The sequence below is a fragment of the Triticum aestivum genome, chromosome 6D (assembly GCF_018294505.1).
Source record: "Triticum aestivum cultivar Chinese Spring chromosome 6D, IWGSC CS RefSeq v2.1, whole genome shotgun sequence".
NCBI lineage: Eukaryota > Viridiplantae > Streptophyta > Magnoliopsida > Poales > Poaceae > Triticum > Triticum aestivum.
Window position 1 is genome coordinate 426,946,808 of NC_057811.1, and position 23,045 is coordinate 426,969,852.

The 23,045-nt window shown below is 48.1% G+C and overlaps 1 protein-coding gene across 1 annotated transcript; it reads right to left on the reverse strand.

Moving 5' to 3' along the window:
• Positions 1–19,494: 19,494 nt before the first annotated feature.
• Positions 19,495–22,605, reverse strand: LOC123145571 (E3 ubiquitin-protein ligase ATL31). Its single transcript, XM_044565023.1, has one exon. It carries the CDS (start codon positions 20,857–20,859, stop codon positions 19,642–19,644), a length of 1,218 nt encoding a protein of 405 aa, XP_044420958.1. The 5' UTR covers positions 20,860–22,605; the 3' UTR covers positions 19,495–19,641.
• Between the last annotated feature and the right edge of the window lie 440 nt (positions 22,606–23,045).

Below are 23,045 nucleotides of genomic sequence, written 5' to 3' on the forward strand. Positions count from 1 at the left end.
TCTTCAGCACTTTCTTCTTTGAAGTGGCTTCATCCTCAACAGCCACATAATCTTCATCTTCAGAGTCAGAATCCCTCTTCTTCCTTGTCCTGGTGGCAGCCTTTGGCAGATTGCTGGGAGTGCTCCTGCTGCCTTCATCATAGCTGCTAGAGGGAATAGTGCCCTCACTCAATTGAACCTGCTCTTCTGACTTGTTCTAGCTGTCACTTTGGTCAGACATCTCTGCAAATACTCTGACAGCAGACCCTGTGAATAGGTTATAGACGAGGTAGAGTAGATGAGCATCACAAAGTACAGGAGTTTTGCAAAAAGGATGACTTAAAAACTTAGTTTTAGTTCTTCACAGAAAGCATTTCGGATCTACCGATTTGTAAACTCGGTGATACCGAAGCAGCTTTTGGAACCTAAACTAGTGAACTCGGTCAGACCGAGTCACAATTTGGTGGTACCGAGACTGCTAGGGTTTCACAAAGAATCAAACTCGGTCACTGATAACCCACAAGTATAGGGGATCGCAACAGTTTTTGAGGGTAGAGTATTCAACCCAAATTTATTGATTCGACACAAGGGGAGCCAAAGAATATTCTCAAGTATTAGCAGCTGAGTTGTCAATTCAACTACACCTGGATAACTTAGTATCTGCAGCAAAGTATTTAGTAGCAAAGTAATATGGAAGTAATGGTAACGGTAGCAAAAGTAATATTTTTTGGTTTTGTAGTGATTGTAACAGTAGCAACGGAAAAGTAAATAAGCGAAGAACAATATGTGAAAAGCTCGTAGGCATTGGATCGGTGATGGAGAATTATACCGGATGCGGTTCATCATGTAACAGTCATAACATAGGGTGACACAGAACTAGCTCCAATTCATCAATATAATGTAGGCATGTATTCCGAATATAGTCATACGTGCTTATGGAAAAGAACTTGCATGACATCTTTTGTCCTACCCTCCCGTGGCAGCGGGGTCCTAATGGATACTAAGGGATATTAAGGCCTCCTTTTAATAGAGTACCGGACCAAAGCATTAACACATAGTGACTACATGAACTCCTCAAACTACGGTCATCACCAGGAGTGGTCCCGATTATTGTCACTTCGGGGTTGCCGGATCATAACACATAGTAGGTGACTATAGACTTGTAAGATAGGATCAAGAACTCACATATATTCATGAAAACATAATAGGTTCAGATCTGAAATCATGGCACTCGGGCCCTAGTGACAAGCATTAAGCATAGCAAAGTCATAGCAACATCAATCTCAGAACATAGTGGATACTAGGGATCAAACCCTAACAAAACTAACTCGATTACATGATAAATCTCATCCAACCCATCACCGTCCAGCAAGCCTACGATGGAATTACTCACGCACGGCGGTGAGCATCATGAAATTGGTGATGGAGGATGGTTGATGATGACGACGGCGACGGATTCCCCTCTCCGGAGCCCCGAACGGACTCCAGATCAGCCCTCCCAAGAGGTTTTAGGGCTTGGCGGCGGCTCCGTATCGTAAAACGCGATGAATCCTTCTCTCTGATTTTTTTCTCCCTGAACACGAATATATGGAGTTGGAGTTGAGGTCGGTGGAGCGTCAGGGGGCCCACGAGGCAGGGGCGCGCCCAGGGGGGCAGGCGCGCCTCCCACCCTTGTGGACAGGTGGAGGCCCCCCTGACGTGGATTCTTCTTCCAGTATTTTTATTATTTTCCAAAAATAAGTTCCGTGGAGTTTCAGGTCATTCGGAGAACTTTTGTTTCTGCACATAAATAACACCATGGCAATTCTGCTGAAAACAGCGTCAGTCCGGGTTAGTTCCATTCAAATCATGCAAGTTAGAGTCCAAAACAAGGGCAAAAGTGTTTGGAAAAGTAGATATGACGGAGACGTATCAGTCACACCGATTTGCAATTTTCGGTCAGACCGAAAATGCGTGTGCTTTGGCCTAAGCCAAAATCGGTGAGACCGATTTCTACAACTCGGTCGGTCCGAGATGAATTCGACGGAGACCTAACCCGAAATTTTCAAATCAAAACTAATATGCGGGATGTTTTCGCTGGGCAGGATGATTTCAATCGTGGCAAAGATCATGGCAAAGCAATGTGCTAAGAATCGGAGTTAGGGATTAGCACAAAGTTCAAGTCCGTACCCTAGTTCGGCGACGAACTTGCTACGGCGGCAACGGCGATGAAGATTTCCGTTGACGGCGGTGGAGACCAGCGGCGGGAGGTCGCTGGCGACGAGAGGACGATCCGGAGACCCAAAGAAGCAGAGCAGGTTATGCGCGGGTGAGATGGTTCGGAAAAATTTCCAAAATTTGGCCCGTCGGTATATATAACCTGACCCTGTCGGTGTGACCGAGTGGAACGACTCGGTGGCACCGAGATGCAAAACTGCAAGCAGTTACTGCAACTCGGTGTGACCGAAAAGTTCTAATCGGTTGCACCGAGATTGAAAACCCTAGATCAACTTACTGACTTGGTAGGACCGAAAATAATGAATCGGTCAGACCGAGATGCACAAAGGGGTTTTGGAGGTTTAAGTCTATGACAAATCGGGAACTCCGAGTGCTCCTCACACAGAGTGGTTCGAATCTGACTTGATCAAACTTTGTGATGTAGCATGAATAGAGTTTGAGACGAGAAAAGCATAGATAGCTAGAGGGAGTCCTTAGGCATTCTTGTCCATCCATTTGGCAAAAGAGAAAGAGCCAAACAATCAAAACAACAAATGGATGTCCTCGAATGAGTGAAATATGCAACCAACATGCTCACACAATAGAATGGCAAATGAAATATGTGACAAAGCATGCACAAACACTCTAGCATCTATCAAGCAATTTGGCGATGACTAGGTCATCTATATATGAGTATATTGACATAGGAGTCAAATGAGAACATTTGATCATAGGTCATACTCACCGTTTAAGCACAAGTGGGGTTACCACTTTTACATAAAGCATTATTGTGTTCACACCATTAGAGTTGCTTTAGCTCAATTGATTAGAGTAAAGCTCCCCCTAGATGTGATATTCTCCCTAAGAGGGATGAACTAACCTTGGGTTTTGTCGATGATGACTTCATGTAGGTGTTGAAGATGTAGATGCTCAATGTTGATGTAGATCATTTGGAGCAATCCTTTGGAGTGAGTTGCACTTTCAATACCTACACAGGTTAGTCCCACAAGGAACAAACAAGGATATCCATAGACATAGAGTGATGCATACACAAGATGATGTCCATGAAAGCATTGGGTTACCTTGTCCCTTGTCTTACCAACAAGAGGGTTTGTGACTCCTTGAACTAGTGCAAGATATGGAAGTTGTTTGCACTTGTTCTTGCCAAAATGATAAGAGTGAAGTATGTTGGCGGAGTCACCCTCAAGAACTCTCTAGTTCTTCTTCTTCTGGATCCACACCATCTTGATGGGAATCCTTGGAGTTGTAGTTGTACTTGATGAAGTAGAACTTGATGTAGTCTTGGGAACCCACTTGACCAAGGCCTTAGGTGCTTCTTCAAATGCATCAATTTCCTCTTGAAGCTTGTCCTTGCCTCTTTGCTTCTGGTCTTGTGGTGGAAGATCATCTTGAGCTTGTGTCCCCTTGAAGGAAGTAGGATCATACTTCTCTTGTTCAGGAACAAACTTCGTCTTGGGGTATTGATCTTCTTCCCACTCAACTCCATTGGCATTGAACTTTCGTTCAAAACTAACACCTTGATTCTTCCGGTGTCTTCCTTGCTTGCGCACAATTTCCTCAAATTGCTTACTTCCGGCAAGGCTCTTGTAAACACCTTTCTCTATAATTCCCTTCAATAAGCTATTTTCTTGATCAAGTGTAACTTGGCTAAGAGAATCATTAGTGGAATCAAGAGAATTACTAGAAGCAACAACATTTGATTTAGCATGATTGTTGTTACTACTAGATGTAGCATCTTTCTTGTTCTTGTTACTAGATTTAACTTGTGGCATGCAAGTAGACAAGAGTAAACGCTTGGCAATGTAAGAAGAACTTTTCTTGCGAAGATCATCATTGATTGCCTTTAAAAACTCATGCTCTTGCTCAAGGTTGAGCTTTTCAAAGCGTAGCTTATCATGAGTCTTTAAAAGTTCTCGATGAGTTTCCAAGGTAGTTTCATGAGCTAACTTAAGAGTGTTTAGTTCTTTAGTTAGACGCTCAATCTCCTTCTTATCATCATCATTCGTTTTATCTTGATTAGCATGATTAATTGACGTTTCATCATAGTTTTCATCACTAGAGTTGTCAACAAGTAAATCATCATCACCTAGCAAATCATCTTCATCACTATTGAAATCAACATACTCGGGATGTGTTACCTTTGGACCTTTGGCCATGAAGCATCTTCCAATTCCTTCATTTGGTGAGTCAAATATGTCGTAGGAGTTGGTTGACACAAGTGCTAGACCGGCAACACCTTCATCTTGAGTATATTCGGAGTCGGAGTGATAACTTCTTTCGGAGTGATTGTCGGAGTCGGAGCCGGATACCCATTCACCAACATGAGCTTGATGTCTTTTTTTTGTGTAGCTCCTTGATGACTTTTCCTTCCTTTCCGAGTCCTTGCTTCTCCAAGAGGGTCTTCGTTCGTAACGATCATCTCTACTCCTCCTTTCTCTCGGTGGTGATTCTTCTCTTCTACCTCTTCTTTTGGGAGAATCTTCTCTTCTTTTGTAGGGGGCCATACACTCATTGGAGTAGTGTCTGGGTCTTCCAAAATTGTAGCAATTTCGCTCATGACTAGAAGATCTTTTGTCATTGTAGGACCTTGACTTGGAACTTCTTTCTTTGCTTCTACTCTTGTAGAACTTGTTGAAGTTCTTGACCATTAGGCTCAATTCTTCATTGAAGGTTTGTTTCTCACTTGATGATGTGGGAGCATCACACGAGGCTTTGTAAGCACCACTTGACTTGTTGAAGCTCTTCCTTATCCTTGAGTGACATCTCATGAGGAACAATTCTTCCAATGACTTCCGTTGGCTTGAGATCTTTGTAGTTGGGAATCATTTGGATCAATGTGCACACGGTATCATATTTTCCATCCAAGGCTCTTAGGATCTTCTTGATGATGAATTTGTCGGTCATCTCTTCACTTCCTAATCCGGCAATCTCATTTGTGATGAGAGCAAACCTAGAGTACATTTCGACGACACCTTCACCATCCTTCATTTTGAACTTGTCAAGTTGACTTTGAAGCACATCTAATTTGGATTCCTTGACGGAGTCGGTACCTTCGTGCATATCAATCAAAGTATCCCAAATTTCCTTTGCATTCTCAAGACGACTGATTTTGTTGAATTCTTCAGGGCACAATCCATTGAAGAGAATATCACAAGCTTGAGCATTGCATTGTAGCATCTTCAACTCTTCTGCGGTAGCTTCACGGTTTGGTTCTCTCCCATCAAAGAATTCACCTTGCAAGCCAATACACACAATAGCCCAAACGACGGGGTTATGTCCAAGAATATGCATTTTCATCTTATGCTTACAACTAGCAAAATTTTTACCATCAAAGTAAGGACCTATACGGTGGTAATTTCCCTCGCTAGACGCCATACTCACCTAGGTTGTGAAACCAAGGCTATGATCGCCAAAAGCGATGGAAATCAAAGAAAATGGAGACCAAAGCTCTGATACCACTTGTAGGATCGAAAGTATGTCTAGAGGGGGGTGATTAGCCTACTTGACCAAATAAAAATCTATCCTTTTCCCAATCAACCTACACATGAAATTCTAAGAGTATAGCAGCGGAATGTAAAACAATTGCATATGAAGGTAAAGGGAGGAGTTTGAGGGAGCAAACGCAATGTTGACACGGAGAATTTTTATCCGTGGTTCCGATGGTGGTGCTATCGTACATCCACGTTGATGGAGACTTCAACCCACGAAGGGTAACGGTTGCGCGAGTCCACGGAGGGCTCCATCCATGAAGGGTCCACGAAGAAGAAACCTTGTCTATCCCACCATGGCCGTCGCCCACGAAGGACTTGCCTCACTAGGGTAGATCTTCACGAAGTAGGCGATCTCCTTGCCCTTACAAACTCCTTGGTTCAACTCCACAATCTTGACGGAGGCTCCCAAGTGACACCTAGCCAATCTAGGAGACACCACTCTCCAAGAAGTAACAAATGGTGTGTTGATGATGAACTCCTTGCTCTTGTGCTTCAAATGATAGTCTCCCCAACACTCAACTCTCTCTCATAGGATTGGATTTGGTGGAAAGAAGATTTCAGTGGAAAGCAACTTGGGGAAGGCTAGAGATCAAGATTTATGTGGTTGGAATGGAATATCTTGACCTCAACACAAGGGTAGGTGGTTCTCTCTCAGAAAATAGGTATTGGAAGTGTAGGCATGTTCTGATGGCTCTCTCCACGAATGAAGAGTGGGTGGAAGGGTATATATAGCCTCCACACAAAATCTAACCGTTACACACAAATCACCAAACTCGGTGGGACCGATTCAGAGAACTCGGTCAAACCGAATTGGTTCATAATGTGACCATTAGGTGTTTCGGTGGGACCGACATGTCAACTCGGTGGGACCGATATCATTAGGGTTAGGTCATAATGTAATCTCGGTGAGACCGATTACACAAACTTGGTGGGACCGATTTTGGTAATAGACTAATAGAGGGTTGGTCAGGAAAACTCGGCGGGACCGATTCGCTCATCTCGGTTGGACCGAAACGTTACGAAAAGGAAACAGAGAGTTTGCATTGCAATCTCGGTGGGACCGAACGCTCATCTCGCTTTGACCGAAACGTTACGAAGGGAAACAGAGAGATTACAATCCCATCTCGGTGAGACCGAGATCCCTATCGGTGAGACCGAAAAGACTAGGGTTTCTGGCAGTGGCTATGTCAACTGAACTCGGTGGCTCCGGATATGAAAATTCGGTGGGGCCGAGTTGGACTTGTGGTTTGGGACATATGTGGATATGAGAAAGTAGTGGAGGGTTTTGGAGCATATCACTAAGCATTTTGAGCAAGCACCTCATTAAGCAACACCTCATCCCACTACTGGAATCAGCTAATTTGCCATCTGCCAGCTCTTTGCCGTCTGCTAGCTGACGGCAAAGAAGCTCTTTGCCATCAGCTACCCAAAAGCAGACGGCAAAGAAAGGGCAGACGGCAAAGAAGCTCTTTGTCATCTGCCAGCTCTTTGCCATCTGCCAGCAGACGGCAAAGAATCTTTGCCGTCCGCTGGCAGACGGCAAAGAGTGAGGTGGCCCCCACCCCCCCGCCCGTTTGGGAAAAACTTAACGGGCCACCTCTTTGCCGTCCGCTAGCAGACGGCAAAGAGGCAAAAAAGCGGACGACAAAGAGGGGCGGACGGCAAAGAGCTCACTACCTAACGGCCCGTACCCCCCGCCCGTTACTCACTTCTTCTCTCCCTCGCCGTTTCTCTCGTCCCACCCCGCCGCCGCCGCCGCCGCCGCCCGCCGCGCGCCGCCGCCGCCCCGTCGCCCACGCCGCCCCGGCTCGCCGCCGCCCTGGGGCCCCGTCGCCCCCACCGCCCCGTCGCCCCCCCCGCCCCGGCCCCCCGCCGCCCCGCGCCCCACCGCCCGGGCCCGGCCCCCCGCCGCCCCGTCGCCCCCGCCGCCGCCCCGGGGCCCCGTCGCCCCCACCGCCCCGTCGCCCCCCGCCCCGGCCCCCCGCCGCCCCGCGCCCCACCGCCAGGGCCCGGCCCCCGTCGCCCCAGGCCGCCTCCTCCACCGCCCCGCCCCCCTCCTCCACCGGCCTCGTCCACCCCCCAAGTGAGCCCTCCTTTTTTCTGTTTTTTTCTGTTTTTTTCCTTTTTAGTTTTAGTTTTAGTTTAGATTTAGTTTTAGTTGTAGTTTTAGGTTTAGTTTTAGTTTTAGGTTTAGTTTAGTTTGAGGAAAGAAGAAGAAGAAGAAGAAAAAAGAGGAGAGGAGGAGAAGAAGAAGAGGAAAAAGGAAAGGAAGAAGAAGAAGAGGAGGAGGAGAAGAAAAAAGAAGAAGAGGAAGAAGAAGAAGAAAAAAGAGGAGAGGAGGAGAAGAAGAAGAGGAAAAAGGAAAGGAAGAAGAAGAAGAGGAGGAGGAGAAGAAAAAAGAAGAAGAGGAAGAAAAGGAAGAATAGGAAGAAGAAGAAAAGGAAAAAAGAGGAAAAAACCCCGACCCGACACGGCACCCCGACCCCGACCCGGCACCCCGACACGACACCCCGACCCCTAGACCCCGACCCCGACACCCCGACCCCAACCCCGACCCTGACCTGGCACCCCGACCCGACACCCCGACCCCGAGACGGCACCCCGACCCGACACCCCGACCCCGAGACCCCGACCCCGAGCCTGACCCGACACCCCGACCCCGACACCGACACGGCACCCCGACCCCGACCCGACACCCCGGCCCCGAGACCCCGACCGGGCTTCGACAAAAATGTAAAATCCAATGCAACATTTGATTTTGCATCTCCCGACTGAGGCAAGATTGGGGGGGCCCGTGCAAAATCGTTGGTGCTAGCCAACTGAGAGGATGCAGAAGACGCTTCGACAAAAATGTAAAAATAAACGTAGAATTGAAGCATCGATGGCTGAGGCATTCATCACTGAGGAGGCGGCAAACTTCGTGACAGCACACTACGAAGCCAAAAATCGTCATTTGCATAATCCGAAGCCTCGGTACAATGCTGACGACCCTAAAAAGGGTGGATCCAACCTCAGCCTATTCAAAGAGAATCTCGCACCAGCCAGTGTTTCAAATCCAGTATCTTTGGATAACGAACAATGGCGGACCATTTCGTTGTATATCTTCAACAACCTGATAGAAGTGCGGCCGTACATCGAGTAAGTTCTCGGTACATAGTTTCGCAACTTCTATTTCCTTTGAACTGCTCTTATTCCTGGATATTTCATACAATCGATATGTCGCCTTATTCTCGTATGGAGCGGTGATCCAAAAGGATTCTGTCGAAGAGTATGAGCTTCTCGCAAAGCAAGGAGGCGGCTATCCCGGTTTCATCTCTTGGTTCAAACAAACGGTAATTTCTATTAGACTTGTAGGCTAATTTGTAGGCGGCTATCCCGGTTTCATTCGCTAATTTGTGCGTAATGCAACAATCCTTTCATATTAAACTTGTAGGCTAATTCAGAGTCTATGGACGCGGAATTGAGACAAGTCGCTAATGGTTTTGACTATAAGGTCCGTTCATTTGACAAATACGACATCAACGGGTATTGCTTTCGTACCTATGGCAAAGAGCTATCTATGGCCGACCGAAAGTCTACAAATTGTTGTGTATCTGCTATCGGCGAAGGAGGTACCGAGTATTATGGGAGAGTTGAAGCAATTTATGAACTTCTATTCTATGGTGAAAACCCACCGAATGTCGTAGTCTTCAAATGTTATTGGTTTCAGCCGAAGGAGACTAGAAGGACTCATGAACATATAGGGCTAGTTGAAATCAACCAAAGCACCCATTTAGATGTTCCTGATGTCTATATTACGGCTCAACAGGCGACCCAAGTATTCTATCTACCGTGGGCCTGCCAAACTAATCCAAATCTGAAAGGTTGGGATGTCGTTTATGAAGTGCCGCCACGTGCTAGACTATCTCCCCCAAAGGAAGAGGATTATGAACCTCACATTAACCCAGACACATATGAAGGAGAATTCTTCCAAGAGACACGTCTTTCCAAAAGTGTTTCAAGAACCGCTATACTTCACCCCAAAACATTGAAGTAGACAGCGACAGTGAATCCGACATCACCCCAGAGGAGGAACAAGAAGAGCCGGAACAAGAAGAGGTTACTGCTGCGGATGACCTGTCATTGCTTGACCGATTACGTCAAGGTGGCCTTGCACATGTTGATGCCACTGAACCCTATGAGCCCGTCATTGATTATAGTGATGATGATGATTATGCATTTATTGATGATACTGATCGAGATTATTAGTAGTGTCAGGTATTAAATTTTTTAATGTTGTACTTAATGATGATACACTTAAGTGATACACATATTATTATTCATGTCGGTCTTTTTTTTATGTTGTACTAATTTTGTTTACTGTTTGTCATGGCAGGTGTTGAAAGATGGTGGGCGCTGGTCGGGAGCGCGCCAAGGCCCCTTCTTCGTCGGCGCGTGGTCTGAGGTCTTCGATTCCAGACGTACCTCTCCCCCGAGCGTTGCTGGACAGTATGTCCACACCCGCCGGGCCCTTCTTCGTCGACCGCGGTGCCCAGCAGGGGACGAGGTAGGAAGAGAGGAGGTGGGGCACGTGGTCGCGGGAGAGGAGGTAGGGTGACTGCTACGGCGCCTTCCTCGCCGCCACCCCCAGCTGTTTCACCCGAGCACGTGACTGCTAGGGTGGACTCGTCCGAGGAGGAGGCTACACGGACTCCGGTCCACGAGCCTCCGGTCCACGGGTTTTGGGCCCACGAGCCTCGGGTCGACTAGCCTTCGGCCCACGAGAGTTCGGCCCACGAGACCCCGGAGGAGCACACGTCCGGATGGGGTACCTGGCCGGATCAGCCCGAGGAGCCGAGTGGCCATGCTGATGATGGCGGGGAGCCGACTGATCTTGAGGAGGAGGGTGGCACCGTCTACCAGCGTGGTGCTACACGGCTCCCGTCCGTGCCGGCGACCCGCGAGCAGAGGTGGTTGATTTTCCCTGATGGGGAGAGGTACGTAAGTGCATTTAATATTTTTGTACCTTCTGCATTCACGTTTCTTCAAATAACTAATGCGTTGGCCTTGTCATGCTGCAGGGGTTGGGACCACCATCATAGTGTCCGCCGGCCCAACTCCGTCCTTGGAGTTCTTTGCCGGCAAAACTTCCCGGGGTTTGTCACGTTGCCTGGTGAGGGTCGGCTTCCAGAGCTTGGGTTGAGCTGGGAGCACTACGTGGCTGCCCCGGCCCCGCCGGATGTCATTATCGACGGTGTCGTGTGCGACACGAGGGCAGACATGGTGATCAGGACGTTCTGGGTAATTTCTCCTTTACACATTTCAAAATCTTCAACTAGCTAGTTATTAATTGTACTAATCAATATTGTCTCATTTGATTGCAGACATTCTACAGGTGTGAGGAGGGATACGAGGAGGACGCGGCAAATGTTATCCAGAACGTCTGCAAGCGCCTACTCCAGAACTTACGGCACGAGGCTCGGGTGCAGGCTGTTCGAGACTACTACGCCTTGCGTGGTATCAAGAAGACCAAGCCGGCGTGCCGCGATAAGTTCCTGAGTAAGGAGCAGTACATGAAGGTAATTCTTAAGGCCTTCTACTTAAGTTCCTTCATTTAGTAATTCTTAGCCGTAGCGCTCAAGTTTCTATTTGCTAACTTAGGCGCCTCCGAGATGGTGTGCGGATCGGATGGATTGTTGGGAGGTGTTGGTCGATGAGTGGTGCTCAAAAGAATGGCTAGCCCTCCACAACGAGGCCAAGGACAAACATGCCCAAATGGAAGGTGTGCCACACCATCAAGGCAGCTCCAACTTATATCAGTTCGGGCGCAACTGCGTATGTGGTTTGCTTCATGATTCATGCAATTCATTCATCATGCTAGCTTGAGCCCTTTAATTACTAATTTTCATTGTTTCTCTCTTTCAGGCACGCTACAATAAGGCGGATAAGGTGCCAGAGGTGTACGACCTGTATGCCATGGCCCACACTGGCTCTTTCAAGAAAGTCAAGGCTTTCTCTCAGTCTGACCTCGATGATGCAAACAACTTCACCAACATCTCCTCCCACAACAAGCTCGTGAGATATAGAGATGAGGGGAAGGCGAGGAAAGGGGAGGACTTTAACCCGAGCCAGGGTCCCATTGATCCAGAGCTGGTGATGATATCTGGTGGCGGGAGGTCCCATGGCTCCATAGCCATTGGAGATGGACTTATCCGTTGTCCTAGCACTCTCCCGGAGATCAAGGCGCGCCAGTCGAGCTCCGCTCCTGAGATAAGGCCTCGTGAACGGCCAGTGCAACTCGCCATCAAGGTTAGTGATACGTACTCAGTTATCTTTCTCCATTACATTGTGTGCGCTTCCATCAATGATTACAAATGGTCATGTGAGTGGTGTTGCAGGCTGCTATACAGACTGAGAGAGATAGAACGGAGAAACTTCTGGCGGAGGCGGCGGAGAGGCAGCGGGAGATGGAGGAGAGGACGAGAAAGATGATGGAGGAGGAGAGGGCACGGAATGACATGCAGGCAAGGGCCATGTACGAGCTCCTTGTGGTAAGTTTCTTCTGCAGATTACTTGCTAGTCTTAACATTTGAGTCTCATTACTAACTAGTATGACCTGTTGTGAAAACCAAATGTGCAGTCTGTGTGCGAGAAGTCCGGTCAGCCCGCTCCGCCGATGCCAGTGATTGCTCCTGGGAGCACGGTGAGTTTAATTTGAATGGACATTACTTGCTAGTCTTAACATTTGAGTGTCATAATGCTAACGAGACATTGGAAATGATCTTTGGTGCAGCTTAACTCCAGAAACGCATCGCAGGATCCTTCTCCAGGTAGCGGCACTAGCCACCCCGCTCCTACACCTCCCTGATCACGGTAAGTTTCTCTAGTGTTTTGCTTAACAAATGCATAAAGACCTAGACTTAGCTTTATTTCCTCCAATATGCTTACCATAATGACCTAGAGTTAGCTTCTTTTCCTCCAAAATGACTTAATAAGCTTACTGACCTCATAAACCATCCATTTTACCTAAGTTAGCTCTAAAACGATATGTACTTAGCTAACTTATGTCAAAAGTTGCATAATTAGCCCATAAACGACCCATTTCACCTAGGTTAACTCATAAACGACCCATTTCACCTAGGTTAACTCATAAACGACCCATTTCACCTAGGTTAGCTCATAAACGACCCATTTCACCTAGGTTAGCTCATAAACGACCTATTTCACCTAGGTTAGCTCATAAACGACCCATTTCACCTAGGTTAGCTCATAAACGATCCATTTCACCTAGGTTAGCTCATAAACGATCCATTTCACCTAACTTAGCTCATAAATGATCCATTTCACCTAAGATAGCTCATAAACGATCCATTTCACCTAGTTAGCTAATAAATGGCATATACTTCTTCTTCTAGTCTTCTTCTTCTATTCTTTTTCTTCTAGTCTAATTCTTCTTCTAGTCTTCTTTTTCTAACTTTCTTATTTTCATTTTGCAGGTTTCGTTCACTTCACGGAAGCCAGCTTTCTATGATGGATTGCTTGTTTTTTCCTTTGATGCACTTCTTGTATTCTGCTCGCTTGCTATGATGAAACTAGATTGCTATGATGAAACTTTGCATATTGTAATATGTATGGATCGATGGAACTATGTGCAACCTACTATGTATGTATGGATATATATGTGCTGGATATTTATTATGTTGGATATATATGTGCTGGCTCCTGTGATATATTTGCTGTGATATATTTCCTGTGATAATTGTTGGATATAAGAAAAACAGAATAAAAAGAGGCAGTGCAGGCTCTTTGCCGTCCGCCGCGGACGGCAAAGACACCTTTGCCATCGGTGGCAGACGGCAAAGGGGGCACATGGCGCCCACCTGTGCTTCCTGAGAGATGGGCCATTTGGCAAATTTGCCTACCGTGGCGGACGGCAAAGCTAAGCTGATGGCAAAGACTTTGCCTTTGCCGTCCGCCGTGGCAGACGGCAAAAAACAGCGGGCGCTGACGCATTGCTGACGTCAACTGGCGGACGGCAAAGAGGCGTTCAAATTTGCCGTCCGCTGGCGGACGGTAAAGGACGCCGTTAGGCGCCTAACGGACTAACGCTGGCGGACGTCCAGTATTTTTGCCGTCCCTCCTTTTTGCCGTCCGCCGCTGTAGGCAAAGGACTCTTTGCCGTCCGCCATAAAAAGCAGACGGCAAAGGACCTGTTTACCGTAGCCTACTTTGCCGGAGCCTTTTGCCGTCCGCGGCTAACGGCAAAGGCCTTTGCCGTCCGCCGTTCGAGCCTTTGCCGTCCGCCGTTGCAGACGGCAAAATAGTTGTTTCCTGTAGTGTCCCTTCTTAATAGTATTGGCTTTTCCTTAGACTCAATGTGATCTTGGATCACTAAAATAGAAAATGTAGAGTCTTGTGCTTTGAGCTTGAGCCAATCTTTTGTCCTTAGCATTTTGAAGGGTCCACTTCCTAATCCATGCCATGCCAATCATTGAGCTTTCCTGAAATATCTATCTTGAAATAGCATTAGCTCAATGAGCTATATGTTGTTAGGAATTACCAAAACTACCCAGGGATAGTTGCACTTTCACATAGTTATTAGAATATCTAGGTATGATCATGTATATAGGCACCACGTCCGTGACAAGTAGACCGACTCCTGCCTGCATCCACTACTATTACTCCACACATCGACCGCTATCCAGCGTGCATCTAGAGTATTAAGTTCATAAGCACGGAGTAACGCTTTAAGCAAGATGACATGATGTAAAGGGACAAACTCATGCAATATGATATAAACCCCATCTTTTTATCCTCGATGGCAACAATACAATACGTGTCGTTTCCCCTACTGTCACTGGGATCGAGCACCGCAAGATTGAACCCAAAGCTAAGCACTTCTCCCATTGCAAGAAAGATCAATCTAGTAGGCCAAACCAAACTGATAATTCGAAGAGACTTGCAAAGATAACCAATCATACATAAACAAATTCAGAGAAGATTCAAATATTGTTCATAGATAATCTTGATCATAAACCCACAATTCATCAGATCTCGACAAACACACCGCAAAAGAAGATTACATCAAATAGATTTCCAAGAAAATCAAGGAGAACTTTGTATTGAGATCCAAAGAGAGAGAGAAGAAGCCATCTAGCTAATAACTATGGACCCGAAGGTCTGAGGTAAACTACTCACACATCATCGGAGAGGCTATGGTGTTGATGTAGAAGCCCTCCATGATCAATGTCCCCTCCGGCAGGACGTCGGAAAGGCCCCAAGATGGGATCTCACGGGTGCAGAAGGTTGCGGCGGTGAAATTAGGTTTTCGTGGTGCTCCTCGATGGTTTGGGGGTACGTAGGTACATATAGGAGGAAGAAATAGGTCGGTGGAGCCACGAGGGGCCCACGAGGGTGGAGGGCGCGCCCAGGGGGGTAGGCGCACCCCCCTGCCTCGTGGCCTCCTCGTATGTTTCTTGACGTCCACTCCAAGTCCTCTGGATCACGTTTGTTCCAAAAATAACTCTCCCGAAGGTTTCATTCCGTTTGGACTCCGTTTGATATTCTTTTTCTGCGAAACACTGAAATAGGCAAAAAAACAGCAATTTGGGCTGGGCCTCCGGTTAATAGGTTAGTCCCAAAAATAATATAAAAGTGTATAAATAAGCCCATTAAACATCCAAAACAGAATATATAATAGCATGGAACAATCAAAAATTATAGATACGTTGGAGACGTATCATCGTGGCGGGATCTACGTGTGAAGCGGAGTACATAGCTGCTTCAGAAGCAGCAAATGAAGGAGTCTGGATGAAGGAGTTCATATCCGATCTAGGTGTCATACCTAGTGCATCGGGTCCAATGAAAATATTTTGTGACAATACTGGTGCAATTGCCTTGGCAAAGGAATCCAGATTTCACAAGAGAACCAAGCACATCAAGAGACGCTTCAATTCTATCCGCGATCAAGTCAAGGAGGGAGACATAGAGATTTGCAAGATACATACGGATCTGAATGTTGCTCTCACGAGCAAAACATGATCAGCACCAAGACTCCATGGGTGTTAGAATCATTACTGTGTGATCTAGATTATTGACTCTAGTGCAAGTGGGAGACTGAAGGAAATATGCCCTAGAGGCAATAATAAAGTTGTTATTTATATTTCCTTATAACATGATAAATGTTTATTATTCATGCTAGAATTGTATTAACCGGAAACTTAGTACATGTGTGAATACATAGACAAACAGAGTGTCACTAGTATGCCTCTACTTGGCTAGCTCGTTGAATCAAAGATGGTTAAGTTTCCTAGCCATAGACATGAGTTGTCATTTGATTAACGGGATCACATCATTAGAGAATGGTGTGATTGACTTGACCCATTCCGTTAGCCTAGCACTTGATCGTTTAGTTTATTTGCTATTGCTTTCTTCATGACTTATACATGTTCCTATGACTATGAGATTATGCAACTCCCGAATACCGGAGGAAAACTTAGTGTGCTACCAAACGTCACAACGTAACTGGGTGATTATAAAGGTGCTCTACAGGTGTCTCCGATGGTGTTTGTTGAGTTGGCATAGATCGAGATTAGGATTTGTCACTCCGATTGTCGGAGAGGTATCCCTGGGCCCTCTCGGTAATGCACATTACTATAAGCCTTGCAAGCAATGTGACTAATGAGTTAGTTGCGGGATGATGCATTACGGAATGAGTAAAGAGACTTGCCGGTAACGAGATTGAACTAGGTATTGAGATACCGACGATCGAATCTCGGGCAAGTAACATACCGATGAAAAAGGGAACAATGTATGTTGTTATGCGGTTTGACTGATAAAGATCTTCGTAGAATATGTGGGAGCCAATATGAACATCCAGGTTCCACTATTGGTTATTGACCGGAGACGTGTCTCGGTCATGTCTACATAGTTCTCGAACCCGCAGGGTCCGTACGCTTAACGTTCGGTGATAATCGGTATTATGAGTTTATGTGTTTTGATGTACCGAAGGTAGTTCGGATTCCCGGATATGATCACGGACATGACGAGGAGTCTCGAAATGGTCGAGACATAAAGATTGATATATTGGACGGCTATATTCGGACACCGGAAGTGTTCCGGGTGATTTCAGAGAAAACCGGAGTGCTGGAGGGTTACCGGACCCCCCCCCCCCGGGGGGGGGGGGAACTAGTGGGCCTAGATGGGCCTTAGTGGAGAGAGAGAGGGGCTGCCAAGGCAGGACGCATGCGCTCTCCCCCTTGAGTCCGAATTGGACTAGGAGGGGGGTGCCCCCCCTTTCCTTCCCCTCTCCCACACCTTCCTTCCCCCTCCTAATAGGACTAGGAAAGGAGGATTCCTCCCCTCCTTGGCGCGCCCTAGGGCCGGCCGGCCTCCCCCCTTGCTCCTTTATATACGGGGGCAGGGGGCACCCTAGAACAGACAACAGACAACTATCTTAGCCATGTGCGGTGCCCCCCTCCACCATAATCCACCTCGGTCATATCGTCATAGTGCTTAGGCGAAGCCGTGCGCCGGTAACTTCATCATCACCGTCATCACGCCGTCGTGCTGACGAAGCTCTCCCTCGACACTCAGCTGGATCAAGAGTTCGTGGGACGTCACCAGCTGAACGTGTGCAGATCGCGGAGGTGTCGTACTTTCGGTACTAGGATCGGTCAGATCGTGAAGACGCACGACTACATCAACCACGTTGTCATAACGCTTCCGCTTTCGGTCTACGAGGGTACACAGACAACACTCTCCCCTCTCATTGCTATGCATCACCTAGATGGATCTTGCATGTGCGTAGGAATTTTTTTGAAATTACTGTGTTCCCCAACAGTTTAGTGGCAGTACATATGTTTCACTAGTCCAAACTCAGGTGCAGTTTAGTGGTAGCCCATATGTAGTTTTAATGTTAGCGTGGAGATAGTTTCATCTAGCATAGATGTAGTTTGCCCACATGTAATTTTAGCCGTTGCCCATGTGTAGTTTTGTGCTCACATGTGTAGTTTAGTTACATCGCATAAGGTCTAAAGTAGGGTTCCATATTGGTTTACTGTTTTTTTTAAGTATTTTTGTCCATGTTTTCATGGATGGCATAATAGAACTTCGCACGCCATGGCTCGTCGTTGTACACATGGGTGTAAACCCCGAGCTTATCAATGATGTGTGCATGGACCATACTAAAGGCATCAACTGCAATTTCTCATTGGATCTTTTTGTGGCGGGTATAAGTCTTTTTCTATGAAGTTGGTTCGCAATGCCGCATGTTTGTTCGGAGGATGTTAATCTGGACACAAACATGATCAATTATACACTCGACTATTTTTTTTCATTCATGTAAGTAATTCAAAACGGAAACTAAGACATGGTTTAAAAAGCAACAACGATCATTAAAATTTTCGCATTCGCATGATATATACACATTATTGTTTTGGGGAGTTTTGGGCCAAGGGGGTCATTCTTTTCCATTTATTTCTAGTGATACCGCAAGGAGCCACATATGAATCTTACATGTATAAGATACAATAATTATCAAGTTATTTATCGGTGGGGGTCAAGGGGGGAATTCGGCACTGCTTGCTCTTAACATGGGTATGGATGGGATTTTGCTGCGATGGTTGGGATGTTTTTCTAGTTTACTACTATGAGAAGGACAAGTTGCACGAGAAGGATGGCATGTGGGCGCCTACCGCATGCACCTGATTCGGCCGGGAGCAAGGGGCAGCATGGGGTTCCATTTTGAGAAGTTACGGGATTGGTTGCCTTTCCAAACCGGATAAATGTAAGATGATGTCGGGATGAGCTAGCCACAATGTAGTCGTGTATTTTAGTTATGCAATTGGTTGTGTGGTTTACGTTATGGTAGTAGTTCCAATCCATCGCCAATTCTGACCCACCATGAAACAAAACCCTAGATTTGGCACCCGCTATCAACCAACAGAAATTCTATCCCAATAGACGCTTGTTATCTACCAAAAGAAATGTTATGTGTCGATGAGGTCATGATAAACCTAGTATGCACTTTAATTTCTAGTGGATTGAGGCTGTATTCAATCCCTTTCGTCGATAAAACACAAGTTCTCTCTTCAATATCGTCATATCAGATATTCAGATAACATGATAGGGAAAGTGTTGAATCATTATGCGCATGTGTGAAGTTAAAACAAGACTGACGCAGAAAAAAAATCAAGCGCCTCAACAGAGCTTCTTGAGCATTAGTCCATGCGGTAATTAGATTACAGTCTCTTTCTTGGATTAATAGTATAGACAGATTCCCTGCATGCGTGGAAGAACACCGCTTTCTAGTAGATTCAAAAGTCCGTTTCTTTTCTACGTTCCAACCTGTCATGTCTTCATGATAATAGGCTATCCAGGTCGGCATATGGTCACTTAGTTGCAGAGATCAAGGAACACATGCTTGTTCGGGAGTTTATTCCTCAGAAACTTTTGAGAAAACAGAATAGGGTAGCGGATCGTTTGGCTTTATATAGTTGTAGTGAACGGGCTATGGTTGTGCAATGCAGCCTGGTCAAGGACCCCCTTGTATAGGTAGCTAGTGTCATTTGATTGTAACTATCAATGGAATCAAACTCCCTCTTCCTCGTAAAAAAGAGGTCAAAACCCTAGTATGCACTTTAATTTCCAAGTGGACTAAGGGTGTATCCGGTCCCTCTTTTTTTCTTTTTTTGAGAACCAGGGTGCATCCGGTCCCAATTCGTTAGGAAAACACAAGTTCAGTCTTCAGTGTCATATCAGATGACTATGGATTTTTTTTCAAACAAAAAAAGATGACTAGATATGGAAATTAAATAAGACTGACGCAGAAAAAGAAAATTCAGGCGCCTCAACAGGGTTTCTTGAGCATTCTGCTTGCGGCGATTACAGTCTCTTTCTTGGATTAATAGTACAGACAGATTCCCCGCATGCGTGGAAGAACACCGCTTCTAGATTCAGAAGTCCATTTTCTTTTCTACGTTCGAACCTGCCGGCTAGCTGCCTTGTCGACATCGCCGGCCACAGAGCCGACTTTGGCACCGGACACGCCGCCGCCCAGAGGAGAACCTTCGAGGAAATCAACGGCGGCGACGCGCTTCCCTCTAGTCCTCGTCGACGATGACGAGGACACCTCCCCTCCCTCGGAGCTTTCCGTCCTCCTCGGCGTCGAGAAGAACCTTCCCGACAACGTCCTGGTGTACCTTAGGAACGATGGCCATCTGCCGGCTCTCTGTGCGCGACGGTGCGAGCTCTGCTCCCCGGCAGCGGCGACCATCTCCCTGCGCACGTGCTCCGGCAGCCGCAGCGTGAACCGCTCCAGGTCGCGGTCGAGCCGGACTACGGCGAGGGAGTGGCCGGCCGAGTACGACCGGACAAGCTTCGCGGCCTTCGTCCCGGCCGGCCGCGACCGCGACCGCATCGCGCGCCGCTGGGTCCCTATCCGCTGCAGCTCCATCGCCTCCTTCCGGCGCTGCTCGGCCTCCTCCTCTGTCACCACGTCGATGACCACGGCCGGTGCCCGCGCGCCGTCTGCCTGGTGGTGCCGAACCACGGCGATTTCGCTGGAGGTGCTGTTGGCTTCCAGCACCGGGGGGTTACTCGCCTCGTCGTCGCTGCCGCCGTCCTTGCTAGGGTCGAGGTTGCGGCGGCAGACCGGGCAGGTGACGTGGCTGGCGAGCCACTCGCCGATGCAGTCCGGGTGGAAGGCGTGGCTGCACTTGGGCAGCAGCCGGAGCCTGTCCTCGTCCTCGAACTCGCTGAGGCACACCGCGCACTCGAGCAGGGGCGCCGCCTTCCTCCCCACGCGCAGCGCCTTGGCCTCCGCGTACCGCATGGTGGGGAACGCCTTGACCACCTCGGCGTCCAGCCCGCGCGTCGCCGCCCGCCGCTGCTGCCGCCTGGCGATGAAGCTCGAGAAGCCGGCGCCGGGGCCGGAGCCGCGGGAGTCGTCCGGCCGCGGGGCGTGGGGGTACGAGTAGCCGGTGCAGTGGCGGAGGTAGATGATGGAGGCGAGGATGAAGAAGAACACCGCGACGACGGCGGCCAGCAGCGCGACCATGGTCGTGCTGATGCGCATATCCTGGTTGGCCACATCGTTGCCGTAGCTCCCCTGCTGCGGGTCCGCCGGCTGCGCGCTGCCGGACGACGCGAGCGCGCACGCCAGGAGCGCGGCGAGCAGGCAGAGCGCGTCCATCCTTGGAGAGAGCGCGGCGGGGAGACGTGGGCGGGCTCGTCGTTAGCTCGCCGCGCCTAACTGGGAACCTAGCGAGCTCAGCTGACTGCGGATGGTCTGCGCGCGCATGCAGTGCGGACTGTAGACTGTGGAGTTTGGGCTATATAGAGGCAGAGGAGCCCGCGCGCGCGTCGAAGAAAATTGCACCGTGTTAAGCTCGTCTGCGTGTGGAGAGCCAGGTAGGCGCGTCTGTGCATGCGAGTTGAGCTTGCAGCCGAGGACGTCGCCGTCGCGTGGGTCGCGCCGAGTCTGGCGGGAGGAAGAGGAGAGCCGCGGGCCAGATGTTAGTTATCTGGCACTTTGACTGTCGACCATCCAGGTGTTCTTAGGAGCAGCACGCTGGCAGTATGGTGTGGAATTTTGGACTCCTCTGAGCGCCACGTACGTGTCAGATCAAGTGGTCGACCAACGGCAGAGTGCTTGTATCGTATCGTATCACATCAACGGTTATCAGCTGTTCCCTACGTAGTAGCATGCCCGGTACGTGCGTGAGAGATTTTTTCTAGAAGGGTGTGGGTAGATCTCAAGTGACAAAACATATACAGAAGAAATATTTTTCTTATTCTTTTACACGGACATTCACATAAGGTAGGCGCGACTAAGACTTCATTAAGTTTGAGTCAACCGAGATTTAGTAATCCTGTTTTTAGAAATGCGTGCATGAGAGTTTTTGACCCTCCTCTTTCTTTCCCTCCATCACTACTGAAATCGACAGCTTTGCTGAGTGCCGTAAACACTCGGCGAAGGCCAAAAAAAACTCGGCAAAGCCTTTGCCGAGTGTTGCACTCGGCAAAGGACACTCGGCGTACAGCCTTCCAGCAAATAGAATTTCGCCGAGAACCAACCATCCCGCACTCGGCAACGCCTTTGCCGAGCGTTTTTTGTGGTACTCGGCAAATATTGGAACTCGGTGAAACATAACTAACGGACGACGGAAACGGCAAAAATTGGTACAGTTGCACTCGGCAAAGGTGATGGCTTCCCCGAGTTGTACACTTGGTAAAGATGTTCAACAAAACTAAAAAAAACGCCGCCGTCAGCGACGACGTCGATTCATGCCGGCGAGTTACAGTGGCCCACAGCTCGCGAGTCACCACTCGTCTGAGCAATGCGCTCTCCTCTGCCAAGCTAGCCTGTCCACTGCTTGTGTGCTAGCTTGGCCGGTTCGTTGTTGGCTTGCCGGAGCGTGCGGGTGCTGCTGCTCAGCAAGAAGACGCGTCTATGCGAGATGAGCCTGGCCGCCGCTCTTGGTGGCGCCATCGACGACGCATGTGGCTCGTGGCCTCCGAGGTTGTTGGTGCCGCTGCGCGCCGGCGTGTGGTTGGTGAGTTGCTGCCTTCCCGCCGTGTGCATGTGCTGCCGCTTGCAGCTGCCTCGCATCTGCTGCTTCGCTGCTACGTGCATGAGGGAGCTTGGTGGCTGGCCGCCAGCGTACGTGCTGCTAGCTGCTGCTACTTTGCTGCTTGAGAGATGGCATGCGGGCGAGCCGGAGAACGAACGGTGCGCACCTGAAGTTGGAGGTGCTCAAGCACTACGCCGGCAGGCTGCTGCAGCTGCTCGAGTCCTCCGCCGGCGTGCTTCGAGTTCTCCATGGCTGCGTGCCTGTGTATGGGAGTATGGATGTGTGAGACCGTGAGAGAGATGAGAGGGACAGAAGATAAGGTGTGTGTGTGGCTGTGTGTGGCATGCATGTGTGTTTGTGTTTGTTTGTGATAGAGACGTGTGTGGTTCTAATGCATGGAGAGAAAGCATGAGATACGAGATGTGTGGTTGTCTGCTTGCCATGTCATCGATCCGTGGCACTAGCTCCCAACCAATCAGAGACAGGCACACTTTACCGAGTGTTGCTCTCGGAAAAGACCTGATTAAAAAATCAGCATAAAATCATTTAAATTGTGGAAGTAGCTAAAAAACTAAAGAATTCATAAAACGTCGGAATTAAGCTTAATGTAAGGTCTACTTACTGTGAAAGTTGGAGTGGTACTATTTTGCACCTTGTTTTTTATAGTTGCTTTACAAAAAATACCATTTTTGACACTTAAAAAATGAAAAATAATTTTCTTTTACAGAAAAGTTGGAAACTCTATTTGACAACATTGTTTTTAATGGCAATATGCACTTGTATGTTTAATTCCGACGTTTAACTT